The 17,657-nt window shown below is 41.2% G+C and overlaps 3 protein-coding genes across 3 annotated transcripts; 1 reads left to right on the forward strand and 2 right to left on the reverse strand.

Moving 5' to 3' along the window:
- Positions 1 to 1,038: 1,038 nt before the first annotated feature.
- On the reverse strand, positions 1,039 to 4,283 carry cnep1r1 (CTD nuclear envelope phosphatase 1 regulatory subunit 1; the record flags this gene model as incomplete). The annotated part of the gene is made up of 6 exons (XM_083900564.1): positions 1,039 to 1,095; positions 1,187 to 1,241; positions 2,255 to 2,364; positions 2,759 to 2,832; positions 3,055 to 3,126; positions 4,259 to 4,283. The coding sequence occupies 6 exons, from the start codon at positions 4,281 to 4,283 to the stop codon at positions 1,039 to 1,041; spliced, it is 393 nt and encodes a 130-aa protein (XP_083756690.1).
- Positions 4,284 to 7,266: 2,983 nt separating this feature from the next.
- Positions 7,267 to 11,543, forward strand: slc7a6os (solute carrier family 7 member 6 opposite strand). The gene is made up of 5 exons (XM_083901105.1): positions 7,267 to 7,462; positions 8,350 to 8,676; positions 9,117 to 9,320; positions 9,858 to 9,990; positions 10,126 to 11,543. Exons 1-5 carry the CDS (start codon positions 7,271 to 7,273, stop codon positions 10,260 to 10,262), a joined length of 993 nt encoding a protein of 330 aa, XP_083757231.1. The 5' UTR covers positions 7,267 to 7,270; the 3' UTR covers positions 10,263 to 11,543.
- Positions 11,544 to 13,139: 1,596 nt separating this feature from the next.
- On the reverse strand, positions 13,140 to 17,302 carry slc7a6 (solute carrier family 7 member 6; the record flags this gene model as incomplete). Its single annotated transcript, XM_083900424.1, has 9 exons — positions 16,879 to 17,302; positions 16,241 to 16,366; positions 15,739 to 15,883; positions 15,541 to 15,664; positions 15,188 to 15,291; positions 14,998 to 15,094; positions 14,727 to 14,876; positions 13,895 to 14,078; positions 13,140 to 13,207 (listed from the first exon to the last, which is right to left on the reverse strand). The coding sequence occupies exons 1-9, from the start codon at positions 17,285 to 17,287 to the stop codon at positions 13,140 to 13,142; spliced, it is 1,407 nt and encodes a 468-aa protein (XP_083756550.1). The 5' UTR covers positions 17,288 to 17,302.
- Between the last annotated feature and the right edge of the window lie 355 nt (positions 17,303 to 17,657).

The following is a 17,657-nucleotide window of genomic DNA, read 5'->3' on the forward strand; positions in this document are numbered from 1 at the left end:
CACACCTCCTGACCTCCACATGCACCCAGACCCCTGTCAGAGAGACCCAGACGCACACTCATCATTCGGCACAGAGATTTGGAGTCGAGTGAGGAGTCAAGAGATTTGTCTTTGTGTGTATACGGGGAAGGGAGACCTTGAGCCACGGGAGGCCTTGCTTTTAAATAATCAATATATGAAACTTATGGTTTAAGACAATGAGCACAATGATAAGAACATAGGTTGGCACCAAAACCAGCGTGGTCTTCTGATTATACTAATGATGACGACTGTTGGGAATGTAATTACTGCTGATTTAATGTCTGAGTGATCTGCTTTCTACAATAATAAACACACATGTACATTAAATTATGAGACAACTGTTACAAAACCCAACAAATCATGAGCGTGAGACCTTCTTTGTAGCTACAGTCAAGCCTTTTGTTGTAGCATGGCGCCCTCTGTAGAAGCAACATGGCAAATACTTCTGTATCACATATCCACAATGCTGTATAGGCCACAAAACAATACAAAATGGCATGGTTTAGAGGTGCATTATAATATTGGGTAAAATAAATGATCAGCTGGCTATGTGACAAATAATTTAAACGCATAGATCAGGGTGCATGAGGCACTGACCTATAGGGTGTGATACACTATAGGTCAATGTGATACACACGCTGACTCCCAGTGTAGCCTATGAGAGTGAACGGGGACAGAATTTAAAACACATTTTTAGCAACGTCTAAGAAGATCCAGCTGAAAAAACAAACCACATTCTATATGCTACATTTAGGATATTTTAAGCACTTTAAATTGCTGTAAGGCAGCCCTCGCCCCAGGCACTACATTTTCATCAAAAACTCAGAAATGTTCATCTCTGGAGGATTTATCAGGTAAACCATTTTTATCCCTTTCATACCTGAATTATGACAACCTCAGTTTGGGTTTTACTTCAAGTGTGTTTATTGATCTAAAATCACTTGTTTTCTTCAGCCCTGCGAATGTATTTCCATCACGCTGAATAAGCACATCCTAATTGGGATCGAATACATCAGGTCAGTGAAGACCAGACTCGGTGTCAGACTGTTTGCGTTTGAGAATAAGTTTCCCCGTCTAGGAAAAAAAAGACACAATTAATTATAAAAAAATAAATATAATACTTGTTGTAATAATGTTGTGTTTAAAATGACACAGCAGTACTCACATCCTCACAGGACATGTTGTATTCTGTTAGGACTGTTCGACAGCGGTCAGCAATACTGACAAGGCACGAGTCAAAGAAGTCGACCAATAATGCAAAAGCATGAACTGAATGACTGAAACACTTTCTGAACACTTTTTTGGTTAAAATCTGTCGTCGTTAGCACTCTTGCCTTTGCAGTCTTTTGGTCCATGAGATGTCAGAAAACGTTAAAAAAAAATGTTGATGGGTGTTTGTCAAACCTGGAAATAATGAGGTTCTCAAATGTCTTCTTTTGTCCACAAACCGAAATGATTCAGTTTAAATGATTTCTTTGTTATATGGAGCAAAGAAATTAAGAAAATAGTCACATTTAAGAACCTAAAATAAACAGTCTTAATGATGGAGAAAGTGTCAAACCGATTCATCAGCTAAAGATTAATTTAGTCATCGATTAATAACATTGAGTAATTGTTTCAGCTCTAGAGTGGATGGTTGTTTGTCTCTATGTGCACTCTTAGAAATAAGGGTTCCAAAAGTGTCCTTCTACAAGGGCTGAGGTTCTACCTGGAACGAGTTGCTTCCTGGTAACACCAGTGGTTCCAGTAAGAACCATTTTGATCCAGAGAACCCTTTAAATCCCCTTTCTTGAATAAAGGGTTTTAAAAGGGTTCTTGGTGGAACCCTCCAAAAGGGTTCCAGGTGGAACCTTAATAAAAAGGTTCTACCTGGAGCCAAAAAGGGTTCTCCTACGAGGACAAACCTTATATGGTTCCACTTAGCACTTTTATTTCTAAGAGTGTGGCCCTGTGACGGACTGCCGACTTGTCCAGGTTGTACCTCGCTTTTCACCCTATGTCAACTGGGATTGGCACCAGTACTCCCCCCATGACCCTCACGTGGAGGTCTGACATGGGCGTTGTGTGCATCATTCACTCCATTTACAACCAGATCACGTCACAATCCTTATAACCTTGTCCAATTTGATGCGATGCTGCAAACGGAGCTGCTGTGACGCGAAGAAGAACAAAGTCGGTGATCACCGAATCATTCGAGAACATAAAGTATCATCTAAAATAGACAAAAGGATACATCGATGGTGCCACAACCCGCCTGTGTATCCCAGCAAAGAAGAGAGCTATGAAAGTGATGCAGACGGTCGTGAAGAACGGATGATTCCACAGTGATAAATAGAACGAGACCTGAGGAGCAAAGTCACAACACATCAAACACTGAGTCGATCAGTGGAAATACTTTCTTTTTTGAACAAGGATGGGAATGAAGGAGAACTTTGAACTGTGATAAAGACACTGAGGAGACGGGAAAGCAACTTTGAGCTGCATTTAAGAGCTTTGAATTGTGATGAAGATGGATGAGACAGGAGAGTTAAAAGAATCAGAAGATAAAAGTGATCGAGAACTTTGATAAAGAATGTGAACTGTGAAAGGCAGCATTACACCTACTGGAGAAATATCGTTATTTAACAGTAACTAATCAATTTAATAAAGGAAAAGTATCAGACCAAATGAAAATAGATTAAATCAAACGTGAATTATATTAAGTTGTAAAATGTTCTTGATTTTAGTGGAAACATACCCTCTGTGTGTTGGGGTCATTTAACCAGCTCCAAGCTCCAGTGGCCACCAAAACAGACACCACTAACAGAATCACTGAAAGAAAACAGGAGAATAACTTTGAATCCACTTTGTATTCATGAATTGTATTTATATAGTGACTTCTCATGAATTCTATTAAATAGTAAGTCATCAAGTGGGTTGAAATCAAGCCACACAAATACATATTCTACAGATATTTTGACAAGTAAATGCACCGTGTGAGCCCCAATATCTTCTCTGCCATGGTTTTGGCAATCAGCACCAACAATAGCTTACTTCGCCACCGGTTGGCTGCAGGTTGTAAACAGGAGATGGACTCGGTCAGTCTTCTTTCAAAGGCCATCAGATCTGAAACAAAAAACAGACACATTAAATCGGGGGCTCTCAGTTTTGGTACCTGAGGGCCAGTTTAGGAACCCAACATTGGACTGAGGGCTGCCAAAGGGAAGAAAAAGATAAATAAATACCATTTGTAATAATTCTAATGACCAGATTGCAGTTCTACAGTTTACACTTATTGGTCTATATCCAGTAATGTCCAATAAACATTTAACAAGCTTAGTAGCTCCTGGATTAAAACTATCAACTGTGATTCATTGCGGGCCGCCAGAAATGTTTCTGCGGGCCGCATTGAGAACTCCTGCATAAAATGGAACTTGGAATTTAGAACTGTTAGTTTTATCCTGTACCGACTATCTTTTTAGATCTGTGAAACACAATGGTTTCTAAAGGAATACTGTCTGTCCTGAAAGTGTCTACTGGCTTCACTGATAACAATGGTGCAGCCAGTGTAATAAAAACTCTGTTTATATTCTGCAGCTGACACTGTGCATCATAAATACTAAACATTACTGTACCTAAAAAGCCTCACTACCCCACTGAAAACATCTCAACAGAGCAGAAGCAAAATGAGGGTCTGCAGTGGAGATGCCAGTGTGGATACTTCTAACAATAATAATTCCCAGCAGGCTGTGTACTAAGAGGTGTAACACTGCCCTCCACAGGAAAAAACATGTATCTCTAAGAAACCTCAACTTATCTCCCTCTCTCTCTTATACAATGAGTGTGTAGATATTTCATTTCTTTATTCTCAACATGAAGGTTGCTGGTGCCAATCCCAGCTGACATGGGTGAAAGGCAGGGTACACCCTGGACAGGTCACCAGTTAATCACAGGGCCAACATAGAGACAAACAACCATCCACTCTCACATTCACACCTACTGTCAGTTTAGAGTGAGTGTCCAATTTGCCTAATCCCCAAATCTGCACGTTTTTGGACTGTGGGAGGAAACTGGAGAAGCCGGGGAAAACCGAAATAGGTTCAATGTTTATAAAAATAAAACAGATTGTGACACAATAACACGTAATATAAGTGCATGTCCGTGTTTGGCACTTCCCAAATGTTTTCTTAACATTTGACTTAAAAATGTTAAAAATAATAATAATAAAAAATAAATAAAGTGTTATAAATGTAATTACCTTCAGCCTGATCCACGGATTTCATGTCTGCTACTTCCGGCAACCTGGCTGTACTGTCAAGATGGTCACATAAATATACTGAGGCCTGAGGAAAGAGGTAAAGATAAGGAGATAAGAGAAAAAGATAGTTAATGCAACACTGTGGATGCAAAATGCAGAGAAACATCAAATACCAAACAACAATATTTATGACCAGTGCATGGCCCTAGAGCGAGAGAGCCATCCAATAAAAGACACAGTGCAGAAGCCTGCTACGTGCGATTCTTGCGAATATACTTTCGGCCACTACCATGGATGCCATGGTAACCAGCATACAGATGAAAGGAAGTAAGGAAGCCTGCTACATGGCTAGTGTGAACACAACATGTGAAAGTATGTTTTTGACCTTGCGGTGCTCAAAAGCGTGCACAAAGAGTAAATGAAGAAAGAGCAGAGAAGATACAATAGGGCCTTTGTATGCCGTTTGAATCCTGAAGACCTATTTTAATTAAATGTAAATTACTTCTCTTCCAAATCTACCTAGGTTTGTCTTTTTTTTTTATTAACTTCATTGATTAAACTGTATGGAAATTTGACACCATGTGTAATTGTTCCTTGTCTCTGTCCACTGCAGGGCCAAGAGCACAGCCACTATCTCTAATGTGTAACCTCCCAGGACGTTTGGTTTTATTGTAGATTCTCATCTACATTCTCATCTGTACGAGGGTGGGATGAATTTAATCAGATGGCCAATGCTGTAATCATCTCCCTTGAAGAGATGTCAAAGATTTCTGCTCGGTGGATGGCACAGCTTTTGACCCCGGATCAAAAGCACACCAGACAGGTCGTGTCGCAGGAGAACTTGGCATGTTTTCAAGCATACCCAGTTGGTTTTGTTGACCGTTCCTGATGAGTGTTGGGTCCACCACTTTGAGGACTTTTTGGACTATCAGGATGAGAGTTTCAAATCCTTTGCTGCAACACCAAATGAAGAAGTATAGTCTATAGACAGTAGAGGAAAGACTATGTTGAAAAATAAACCGTGACAATCCCAAAACCAAAGTATGAAAACACCAACATCAAGTCCAAAACAGAGCCCTGAGATCAGAAACCAAGTTATCAAGATCATTGAGTATCAAATCTTGATACTGGTCTGGGTCACCTAATACCGGCCAAGCTGTATTTGTCAGATGATGGATACATCATCAGCCTAAAGCTTGCAGATTCAGTATTCAGTGGATCCCCCCAGTGTTTTATAGCAGTTGGCTCTACCTCTTTTAACCTTTACCTACTGCCTCCCCCTTCTTTGTCTGATGTCTTCTTCTTCTAATACCTTCTTTTGTCCAAAAATCTCTTAAGTTATACAACAAAGCTCTTCACCACAGTCCAAGGTCTTCTTCTTCAAATAAGCTCAGGCAGGTTGTGCACTACTAAGAGGAGCAATGCTGCCCTCCACAGTTCAAAATTCCAAATCTCACCTGGCAGTCAGTAATCACAATTAGAAGTTCAAAGCTCCCATCGAAGTTCAAAGCCCTTCATTCTCTCAAGTTCCCATGGGGCTGCCAACACACACCCAGTCACATCAGATCCAGCCATCATATAAGTAATGTTACCTTTTATCTCTTGTTCCTGAGTGTTCTTGTGCATGCTGGCACCCCAGAATTTCCGTTCCCGATTGGCGATTGACTGGGAATGGTGTGGATTTTGAACAGCTGTGACACAGAAATGGATAAGGATTGATTATTTGGACCGCAGGAAACGACAGATATTTTTGGAAACCTTGAGGCTAGACATTTAAAATCCAGAAATAGGCAGTAAAGCAACATCACGAATGATACCTGATGTCTAACGAAAAGGTCAGAGGCTAGGAAAATTGGCAGGCGAGGATGTTTGGATAAGTCTGAACTTGACGATTTCTGCCTGGCAGATAGTGTTGTATGTTTTGCCTGATAAGTTATACAAGTTATATGTGATAAGTCTAAAATGTCAGGATGACCCGGACAGGTGTTTGCTTGGTCGTACACCAAGAGGTCCCAGTAATCTAGGAGTCTACTGCCAAGAATAGGTTATATATGATATGTTGACAATGTAAAGATATATATATATATATATATATAAGGTCAGGGTGACCCAAGATCTGATAAAGCTGGTTGTCAAAACACGTACGCAACATAGAGGTATATAAATTTGAGTCGGACACAGATTGTGGCGAGAGGCTGATCTTATATTGATTGACGTTGTATACTATTTTTGTAACCTGTATCTTCAAATAAAGCTTTGCCTCGCAAAAGGATGTTCAAACGTCATGCCTTGTTTAGTGATACGTGTCACATTTCGACAATGATCTCTTGCGTTTCTCATCCAAACATCCACAAAGTGAGCACTGCACACACTAGTCCACTTAGTAAGCTACCTGTCGAGTTTAAAGCCTGTTTTACAGGAATGACAAAGTTAAAGTTGACACCACACACATCTTCTAATCATTTCTGGCAGGCTGTACAATGAGGGGTAATGCTGCCCTCCACAATTTGAAGTTCTTAATCACAGTTCAACATCTTCTAGCAATGGTCGCCACGGTGACCTGCATACAGTTGAAAGGAAGATGTCTGTTCCCGTTCATTTCTACATGGAACTTCGAACAGGGATTTCAGACTTCAGGATATGATTGGGAACTGTATTATTGATGGATATTGATTATTGTTTTAGTCTCTCTCTCTATATATATACTTATATAAATATATATACTTTCTGAAATATCTACATTTTTCTCGTGCAGACTAAATGATGACCAATTATTTTTAAGTACAGGTAAACCATAGTTGGAAATACTAATACTAATGCAACACTTAAGTTACAAAATAATACATTTAGCGAATATAAACAGTATTTAACACGTATACAATAGGGACACACTTGGTTAATTTTTGTCTTTTTGTACAGCCACGATATGACGTGTGTGGTACCCGGAAATAAAAGCGGAGTGAGCGCTCTCCTATTCTCCCTCCACCAGACGGTGTCAGACAGAGAAACAAAATGGATCCAAACACAACGATTTTGCGGGTCAAGAGAAAACGGGGAACCGACCCCGCAGACGCTCTGCTGCTTGCTTGCAAGCGAATCCGACCGGAAACGTCCCAGAGCTCCGGTGAGACGGTACCAGAGCCCGACGAGGCGGAGGTGGTGGAAAAGTCTGTCTTCAAACTCGTGGCGACTGTAGCGACACAGGTGAGAGGGCCCGCTGCTGAGCGCCACAGTGGAAGTAGCTAACAGGCTAACGTGAACGCTAACAAAGCGTAGAGTGACTTCAGATAAAATAGCAAATATTGGTCGACGACGACGGCATTAATCTGCGGGTTAGAAGAGAAAAACCTAACTGGCTCACATGGTGCTGAGTTTAGGTACGTTGACGCCGGAAGACAACGCTTCGTCTGTGCTAGTTGTTATTAGCATATCATCATTCATGGCCAGTCAACGTAGTTAGCTCACACTAGCATCTCAGTAGCCCGTGCTACATTTGGCTCGTTTTGTTTTTGTTGAGCGTAATTGTGACGTGTATGCGGGCCTAGAAAATGGTCTGACTTCATCCCGAATTATTTCCAAGCTATCGTATCGTCAAAATGCCATGTTTTTAAAACTCAAAGATTGGATCCATCATTGGATTTTTAGCTTGTATTACAACACGGTTACGTCACACTGTATTTTTTTTGTGTTTTCAGAGCAGTTTAGAGAGGCGAGATATTTTTCAGCGGTTTCAAACGCATCAGGACCCGCATTTATTCCGAGACAAATGTATGTTTCACCAAACTAGTGCAGGAATACACACTGTCCTTTTGCAAAGGCTGGACAATATGGCATACAATTTATATTCTGGTTTAGTTTGGCTGTTAAAAGGTATGTTTCAGCATGAAGCAAAACCCTCCAGCTCATAGACTATGGGGAGCTGAGGAGCTGTTGAATGCATCAACACGCAAGATAAATATTAACTCTGTTGTCCTGTCCTGCAACCCACTCAGTATAACCAACCTTTAAAGGATAAATATTGGAGTGTCTTCATCCTGCCTGTGTCAGGAATTGCATCTACATGTAGGTTCTCATTGTCATCTTTTTCCCAGGATGCTCCCGTTCAGACGCAGGTCAGACAGGCTTTGGCTCGGCCTCGCGTGGCCCAGGCACTGCGCTCCTCTGCCGCCACTTCTAAACGGATAACCGGGCAGCTACGGAGCATGAAGTGGAGCACCCGCAGGGAGGAACGCTACAGGATACTGTCCAACCACCGCACAGGCCTGCCGGGTCCAGCAGAGCAGCAAAGCACTCAGACTGATGCTGATGATGAGAGAGCAGGGGATTCTGGGAAAGAGCAGGACAAGTCCTGGGGTAACATCCAGGTGGTTGATCTCTTACACGAAAATGAAGAGGAGCAGGACAAATCTTCTGGCAAGGTGAGTGGAGTGTTATTTAACATTTTTACGAGAGGTGTGCATCTTGTTTGAGTATGATTCAATGTTTGTGTAGACAAATGGGCTATGATACCAACCATTCAGGGAAGATAAAAATGACTTGTGTATAACGACAGCATCACACTGCAGCACGTTATTACAAATTAATCTGTAGTTTATTTATTTATTTATTTATTTAATTTTTATTTGATAGGGACAATGCATATTAATGAACATCTTCAACAATTGAGGATGTAAATAAACCAGATTATAGCAACAATGCTAATTTACGTCTGTAGTCCCTAGGCAGTTTCCAACCTTTTTGCATATGAATGTTCAAATCTAATTTATCCTTTAAGTTTTCTTAATAGTTATTAACTGTCTTTAATATCTTAATCTTGGTAATTTCATGAATTCTCTTGCTTTATCTTTTCTTTCTGCAGATGTCCTCAGACCCAGAGATGATCATGTGTAACAACACAAAGATGCTGCGGGAGCGTCTGAGCATATGTGAAGAGAGACAAGAGAGTGAACCGCAGGAGCAGGACAAGGACTTTGTCTATGATCTCTACTACCCGGAAACGGTCAATCCAGGCTGGATCCAAGACATCCTGTCTGTCAGGGCCTATGCTGACGAGGGAGAACTGGTGTGTGTGGATGGATGGACAGACAGATGAGTGAATGCTGGAAACGGAGTGAGTGAATGAAGACATGGGTGAAGACGGTGGGTCGAAACAGTTCACACCAGTTATGCCTGAACCGCTGTAAATGATCTGTCTCCATACCAGCGTTTCATTGCTACATTAAAAGTAATTTCTGTCCTTACCTTAGCTTAAAAAAACAGGACATGCACAAACTTTTGTGAATGGGATGCCAATTTTCTACTCTAGTTTTTGTTTGCCCACAGATAGAAAATATATTTACATTTCATTCATTGATTACGACTCTTTATATCTGGTGTTCCAGACTAAAATGCAGCCTGACAGTTTTCAAACGGAAATAGACCCAGCAGTGTTTGCCAACTTTGCCTTTTTAGTTACCTCATAACATCAGACACACAACTAATGCACAACTATATTTTCACCACCACTATATATTGCTAATGGTAAGCAATGACTGTAAATGAAAGGCAAAAAAATCTGCAGAAACCAGGCTTTTTATCATACTATTTGTTACTGTCTCAGGTGCCTGACCTTGTGGTTCATGAAGAGGAGGTGTATGAAGATGAGGATGATGAAAACGAGGAAGGCAACTGGAGGAACGACTACCCCGATGAGGACAGTGACGCGGGCAGTGACCGAGAGGAGCGTTATGGCGGTACGCTTTTACTCTTAAGTCGTCGCATTTAATACTCTAGTTTAATTAATTTCATTGTTGCAGCCCCAATTTGCTTGTATAACACTGAAGGACACTGTAGTCTCTATGTGGCTGACGGTTGCATCATTTCCGCAGGTTACTGGGAGGAGGAGCACTCGTACAGCCGGAGGAGTTGGGAGCACTACAAGTGCGAAGTGCTGCATGAACGGGACTGTCCTGGTGACGATGACAACGACGAGGAGGAAGATGGGGACAAATATAATTCTGATTGATTTACCCCTTAACCCCATTCCTGTATGTGGATCTTCCAGTGCCCTCTGCTCGTATGACATCATACCCCTCAAACGTCTGTGTAGGTGAGAGATGGTGGGAAACTGCTGCTAGAATGACACATGATTTTGAAACGAATATCAACATATACCATCAGCAATGACCAATGAGTAGCAATTTCTTTTTTGCTATATTGACTGCAGGCACTAAACACTGAACACTTTATCCACTGAACAAAAGGCTCACTTAATAAAACCTACATCAGCCTAGGTGCATGATATGTCTCAAGAAAATGTTCTTGTGCCTCTTTAGCTTTGCTGTTAAACATTCTTAAAAACAAGAAACGGATGTTTGTTGCCTTATTAACCCTATGCTCCCCCCCCACCAATGTCCATCGAAAACAATTTTAATTGAAACAATAGATCTTTACATTAAGACACAAAAGTTGTTTGTCTACTCCTCCCTCCATCAGTAAGATTATGTCGATTTAAGATTATATTATTCTGCAGATGATTTAGTGAAGCACAAAACCATACAACTAAACCGTTGATTTTCGATCTTAAATGCGAGATAAAGCCGTAAACTAATCCTTAAGCTCGTGTAGACTTAATCAGGTGCAGATTTTACAATGTGAGCCTTTTGTCAACTGGCTAAAATGGCGTTCTTGCTAGTGCGTGTCTGCCAGTTCTCGGCACACAGGACACACCCGATCGTCATTTAACGACAACAAAACTCTATATTTTTGAAAAGGTTCAATTTCATGTGCCACAAGTATTTTGATGTTACTGAGCGTCGTTGATGATCAAATAATACCAAACAGACCCCTCTATGAAGTGTGAGCAACTTCCTCTCTCATCTGCACAGCGTTTGAAGTATGTGTTCCTTGCAGGAAAAGCCCAGCGTCTTTTTATAACCGTGGTGGAGTGAATTGGTGTGTGGGTGTTCAGTTTTAAGTGGATGTGTGTGCGTGTGTGTTAGAAAATGTTGCACATTAGTGTGATATGCCTCGTATGCTTTGTGCTGTTAACAATTCTGTGAGCGAGACGTCTCTGGCTGCGCGTGGTTGCAATTTAGGGTGTTTGCATGGTAGTGTGTGTACGTATCACTGTGTGTGAGTGTTAGATTTTGCATAATGTTTGAAGCGTGGTGCATTATGTTTTGTTGTGAGTGTGTGTGTGTGTGTGAGTTTGGTTCATGAATTCCCCCTGAAGTTCAGATTGTTTCTCTTGATGCTTGTGGAATTAAACTTTTGTAAATATGTAGATGTGTATAAAAGGAAAGCTTTCAAATTAAACAGAACATGAGTGTCAATTTCTTTTTCCAGTGTGTGGTGGAGACAAACTGGTTGAATAATTTATTAATACACCATAGAATCAAGTCCTGTTTAGACTCCAACGCCATCTATTGAGAGGATTCCCCTGTCATCGAAGTCCAGTTATTCACTATTGAAGTAGTGAATAACTGGACTTCGAAGTAAATAATACTTGCAGGTTTGTGCTGGTGCTTGAATTTTTGAATTTTAACTCTTTTCTTATTATAAAGCATTGCTTAAATCCATCGGCGCTACAGCGTGATCTCAATTAACGGCACTTGATAAAAACCTAAAGGCACAGTTAAAACAATAAGATAAGAGGTTCAGGTACAGGTACAGCATGTTTGAAGCACAGCTTACACAAGACTTCTAAAAACAGAGGATAAAGACAAACTCAAAACATTGACAAACATAAGAGATGTAATACTATTTTGACCTGAGTCTGAACTGCAGCACATTTGACACTGAAGAGAATTTGAGTCGATTGGATTTCAAAGAGCAGCAAGAGTGGATGCTGCGCACAGAAAACCCACCTGTAAACATCAAAATGATTAAATATGCTAAATTAGTGGGGAAGAAATATTCTAAGCACGTAACCACAATAGTATACATTTAAAGAAAAAAGGACATTAAATTGGATGGCATTAGTATGATGAGTAACCATCTTTACATAGCAGCAGACTCACAAATACAGCTTCCCTTTTTTTCAATGAAGTGGATCTCATCAACGATTAACAGTGTCACAAGGTAGGATTTGCTCTCAGGGTCCTCCTATTTTGTTCCAACTGTCGTAAAATATATGCCGCAGTAACGGAAACTAACCCTCAAGAAAGTGACAGAAGAATGACAGTGTTGTAGTTTGCATAGCTTGCATTTTCAACCCAGCTCATATATAACCTACTGAGTTATGAACGCAATGGAAGAGAGGAGTACCATAACATTGCCTGACATACAGCAAGCTCTGGTCCGCACTAGATATAGATGGTAATTGAAGAATTTACACTTACTAGTCCAACAGTAACAGGACCTGGTCGCCCTCAGTCGCCCTCTGCTTCTTTCAGCTCATGCCAGCGAGTGAAAGCCAGACCTGCTCAGGCTTTGACAGAGGTGACATTAACTCTCTTGTAAATATTATTCTATGTACCATCAAAATAAACTTGAAGGTTGAAATCCTACATTGTGTCACATTAACATGTCATGAATATGTGTTCAAATGAACCCATCTTGTAATCAAGATGAACAACCTCACTTTAAATGTTTCATATTGCACCTTTAAATAATGTGTTGAAGATATTAAAACAGTTTTTTATCTCTACTGCAGGCTGACATCCTTATGCATTCAATTCCATTACATTTCAGGATGAATCTGTAAGTGACCGTGTGCATCTATGGCAGCATTTTCAGTGTAAACAAGTCGGTGAGGCCCGACGACCTGAGTGTGGTGTGCAGCTCGACAAAAGTAAACGGTAGTCATAAAATAAATCCTCTTTTCTTCTGGTCACCTGATGAATGTGAGCTCTGAGGCTGAAGAGACTTCTGGGAAAAGTTTTAGAAACGTTACGAGGCGCTATTCACTTTTGTCCATTTCTGAGAGCACGCTGTAGCAGGTGTACTGGGTGAGGTAAGTCAGATAACCTGCAGAGAGAGAGACAACAATATTAGCCAAGGATACGAGGATTTTAAAATTTGACTTGATTTTAAAAACGTGGGAGACCACAGACACAATTAATTAATTTTGTAACTTGTTTTCAATGTTTCAATCCTGAATAAGCACAAACTAGACCAGTGATTTTCAATCCTAGTCCTTGGGACCCACTGTTTTGATGTTTCCCAACACACCTGATTCAAATGAGTGGTTCTTTGTCAGGCTACTGCAGAGCTTGTTAACAAGCTGACTATTTGAATCAGATTTGTTGGAGCAGGGAAATATCGAAACCATGCAGGGCAGTGAATTACTGGACTAGACAATCCAGTCAAGACACAGGACCTCGCACTTCAGGGAGGACATTCCAGGGATTTGGGATCATGCGTGACTTCAGAATATAAAAAGAGATGGACTGTCAGTGTTGTCAGTTAATAACTGTTGTGTGTGCAATGTTTTGTCCTGAGAGATGCGAAAAACTGGATCATGGAATCAACTTGGCGCATACAAGTTCTAAAGAAAAGTATGCAACATCTGTTTCCAGGTCAACTCTCATTCATTATTGCGGGGTTCTACTCGCAGATAATCTAATCAAATCAGCCTAAAATTCGAAGGCACCCACAATTATCCTCATAAAGTGTAAGGCAGACTTTTGGCTGCCGACCGTGTGGTGAACTCACGCAGCAGCTTGGTGATGAGAGGTGGTCTCTTGGACTCCGGTAGATAGATGCCCAGGAAGAAGACGGGAACGCCAGACAGGGCGATGGAAATGCCGATCAGAGAGTTGATGGTGTCACTGTAGAGCGGCACCGCCACCAGGAAAACAGCACACAGACAGAACACCACTGGGAACAATAACGACAGCTGTGGAGACAGAAATCACAACTGTGAGCAAACGTCATGGGTGTTAAGGCAAACCTTTTTTTTTTTTTTTTGTCAAAATATGATCATCTTCAGCAACACACAAACTAGACATTCTATATATATATATAATTGTCTATAATTGCTATGTACAGGAGACTGCAACAACATCATAATATAGTATATTTCAGTTACTGAAATACTCAGACCAGCCTCTCTGGCACCAACTGTCAAAAATATCGATTTGGTGATATATCGTCGTCCTTCCTCGTGCAATACAATAATCAATGCGGCAAGAGAAATGTTGATATTTTAATTTTGAAAAACGAAGGCGCTCTAAAGTTAACAGTCCCTGGCTGAAAAAGAGGGAGTTTACAACAGGATAATGAGACGCCCCGTCCGCCTACAATACATAGATTTTATGCACCTTATTCTCTATGTATGTGAATAAATAGAAAAATCCCACACTTTTAACTTTTCACAGACGTTTTTTTTCTTCAGTTAGACAGATTGTCTTGCAATATACTGATTATCACAGAGTCGTTGTATCGTGATATTATTGTTATTGTTTCTGTTATGACTTTAGAGACACAGAGGTGGATAAGTGGTTGGATGCGTGAGGATGACACAAGCGTGTTGAACTGGCCTCACCTTGAGAGGTCTGGGTCTGTCGGGCTCCTTCCAGCGCAGATACAGTTGTCCGGCAGTGGACAGACCCATGAAGAACCAGTAGCTGAAGCTATAGTAGTTGATGAGCTGGAAGACGTCATTCACTGTCAGGTAGACCAGAGACATGACACACTGGACAGTGGACCGAGGAGAAGGAGAGGGAAGATGTCAATGTCACAATGGTCACTGCAGTGTCAGTTATCTGCTGACATTTCCAGTACATTATCCACTACAAACCGTTACTGATTCATACATTAAAGATGAGCGCTGGGATCGGAGTGAATCTCTGTATGTGGATCATGGACAGAGCGTTTGGAAGGTGACCCTCACGGGAACCCACAAAGAACAACCTGAAATCAATAAACATACATTAAGACATGTAATGTACCAAAGTGTGTGTGTGTGTGTGTGTGTGTGTGTGTGTGTGTTTGTGTGTGTCTTACCTGGATGCTGTGATAATGGAAGAGTTGAGGCCCCCATAGCAGGACAGAGCCACAGCAATAGGGATGATCCAGCTCATCGTACCCAGAGTGTGATCTGCAAATGTCTGATCCAGACACATACATTGTATTAGAGCAGCTTCAACACACGCACACACATGTACACACAGACATGCACACACACTCATATACACATGTACAACAATTGAGGACTGGCCTTAATGACCTCATGGCAAATGAGGATGAACAAGTTGTTTTCAAGATGAAATCGCAATTTGAATCACAAATGTCAAAATGTCCTCGAAATTACAAAATGATGGTCTTTTGTCCGAGCACGTTGCGTTTTGTCGACTCACCACTGCCACTGCATCACTGGCTAGTATAGCACTCATATCCAAAACAGCATAGTAGGCCACATTGGTGAGGATGTAGATGATAGTGACAATGGGCATGGAGATGGCGATCGCTAAGGGCAGATTCCTGGAACAACAGGACACTGGATCATTACTGGACTGATTCAAGCAAAGCAAGTAAAACAACAATAAGAAAACTACCTTTGAGGGTTTTTGATCTCCTCAGTAACAAAGTTGAGCGTGTCCCAGCCAGAGTAAGAGAAGAGAGCGGAGTAGAGCGCCAGTGCAATGTTACCGGGATCTGTAGACGATCCCTGAAAGGAGGATTCAAAGTTGTTTGTGTAACCTAAGACACGGACACAACAATTAAAGAAACAGTGAGTGAGCTCCTTGGACTACTTACTGCTAGTGTTTTTTTTTTATTAATTGACAGCCTTACTTGTTGAACTAACATATGAACTTTGAATGATAGGGTACAAAAAAAAGTACTCTAACACTATTTGTTTTTAATTAGCACGCAGGCTTTAGGAACATTTATGTGTAGTCTGACACACATAAATGTTCCTAAAGCCTAGCCTAGTAAAACTCTACTACTCTACTACTTTAGTGCTGTCCACTTGTGTCTCTCAGGACGAATGTTAGTGCCAGGTCTGAACACTTTTGAAGGTTGTGAAAAGGTAATGAGTACAGTGACAACACACACCCTGGCACAGCTTGACGATGCCAGTGGTGATGATGACAATGAGGGCTGCCACCTTAGCGTAGGTGAAAATATCTTGTACCCGGGTGCCCCACTTCACATAGGCAGAGTTGATGAATGTCAGTAAACCTGGGGAGACAGTAAGAGTTTCGTACACGTCATTAGTACTGTGTGTTCTGCAAGAGCACGTAAAGACATGAGAGAGTGGATTATGGCAAGTTGTTTTAACATGACAGGATATTCACTCCCGATATCTGCAATTCAGTGTTTTTGCCATTCATGTGTATGGGGGTTCTCATTATAGAGTTCTACAATTCCAATTTCAGATGTCATAATTCAAGTTCAAGATATCTTAAATGATCTACATTGTCCCATTTAGACATCTTGAATTAAGTTTCAGATAGTCAGAATGATGTTGAAGATAATTCTCTATAATGACAAACTCCATACACATGGATGGCAAAAGTAGTTAACGGATATCTGTGACGTCATTTTGACGAGTAAAAACTGAACCATAGATGTCTCAAACTAGTTTTTGACTAGTAAGAATGACATCACAGATATCCACATAGTCAAACTTGGTGATCAAATATTAAAAAGGCTCGCCATAGTGGAGAGTGGATCACGTCCACAGTACTTACACACACATGCCGCGGCAATGAGTCTGGATGCTACATATGGTGGTTCACATGTAGGGAAAAGGGGCTGCACCAGGTAGTTAGCAAACGTGATGGCTATGACAGCCTGGCTGGTGGGCTCGATAATCAACAGAGACGTCCACAGGCGAATAAACGCTAGGAATTCTCCAAACGACTCCAGAATGTACGCATACGACGCCCCTGATTTGGTGATGGTGGTGCCCAGCTCGGCATAGCAGAGGGCACCCACCACAGAGAACAGGCCTCCAATAACCCAGATGACCAGCGACAGTCCATACGAGGCGCTGTAGATGAGCACGCCCTTGGGGGAGACAAAGATGCCGGAGCCAATCATGTTCCCCACGATCAGGCTGACTCCGTTCAGCAGTGAAATCTCCTTCTTCAGCTGCATGCTCTCTTTGGGCGCCTCTAGAAGGTGGGAAGATTGACTGGCAACCCCATTCGTCCTGGTGGATTCTTCAGCGTCAGCCATGGCGATGTTGTGTCAGACGGAACACAGGACCGACCTGGCTGTGGACACGATCGGTTCCTGTACGCAGGTATCAGAGAAACCTCTCAAAGAACCTGTCCAACACATTAAAAAGTAGATAGATAGATAGATAGATAGATAGATAGATAGATAGATAGATAGATAGATAGATAGGTAGATAGATAGATAGGTAGGTAGATAGATAGATAGATAGATAGATAGATAGATAGATAGATAGATAGATAGATAGATAGATAGATAGATAGATAGATAGATAGATAGATAGATAGAT

This window comes from Microchirus variegatus, assembly GCF_963457635.1.
Source record: "Microchirus variegatus genome assembly, chromosome: 14".
In the NCBI taxonomy this organism is placed as follows: domain Eukaryota; kingdom Metazoa; phylum Chordata; class Actinopteri; order Pleuronectiformes; family Soleidae; genus Microchirus; species Microchirus variegatus.

Excerpts from the sequence above, each read along its gene's own strand:
- slc7a6os (XM_083901105.1), top strand. The coding sequence starts at position 7,271 with ATGGATCCAAACACAACGATTTTGCGGGTCAAGAGAAAACGGGGAACC. Across the intron at positions 7,463-8,349 it reads TGGCGACTGTAGCGACACAG|GATGCTCCCGTTCAGACGCA; the intron begins GTGAGAGGGCCC and ends TCTTTTTCCCAG. Across the intron at positions 8,677-9,116 it reads AGGACAAATCTTCTGGCAAG|ATGTCCTCAGACCCAGAGAT; the intron begins GTGAGTGGAGTG and ends TTCTTTCTGCAG.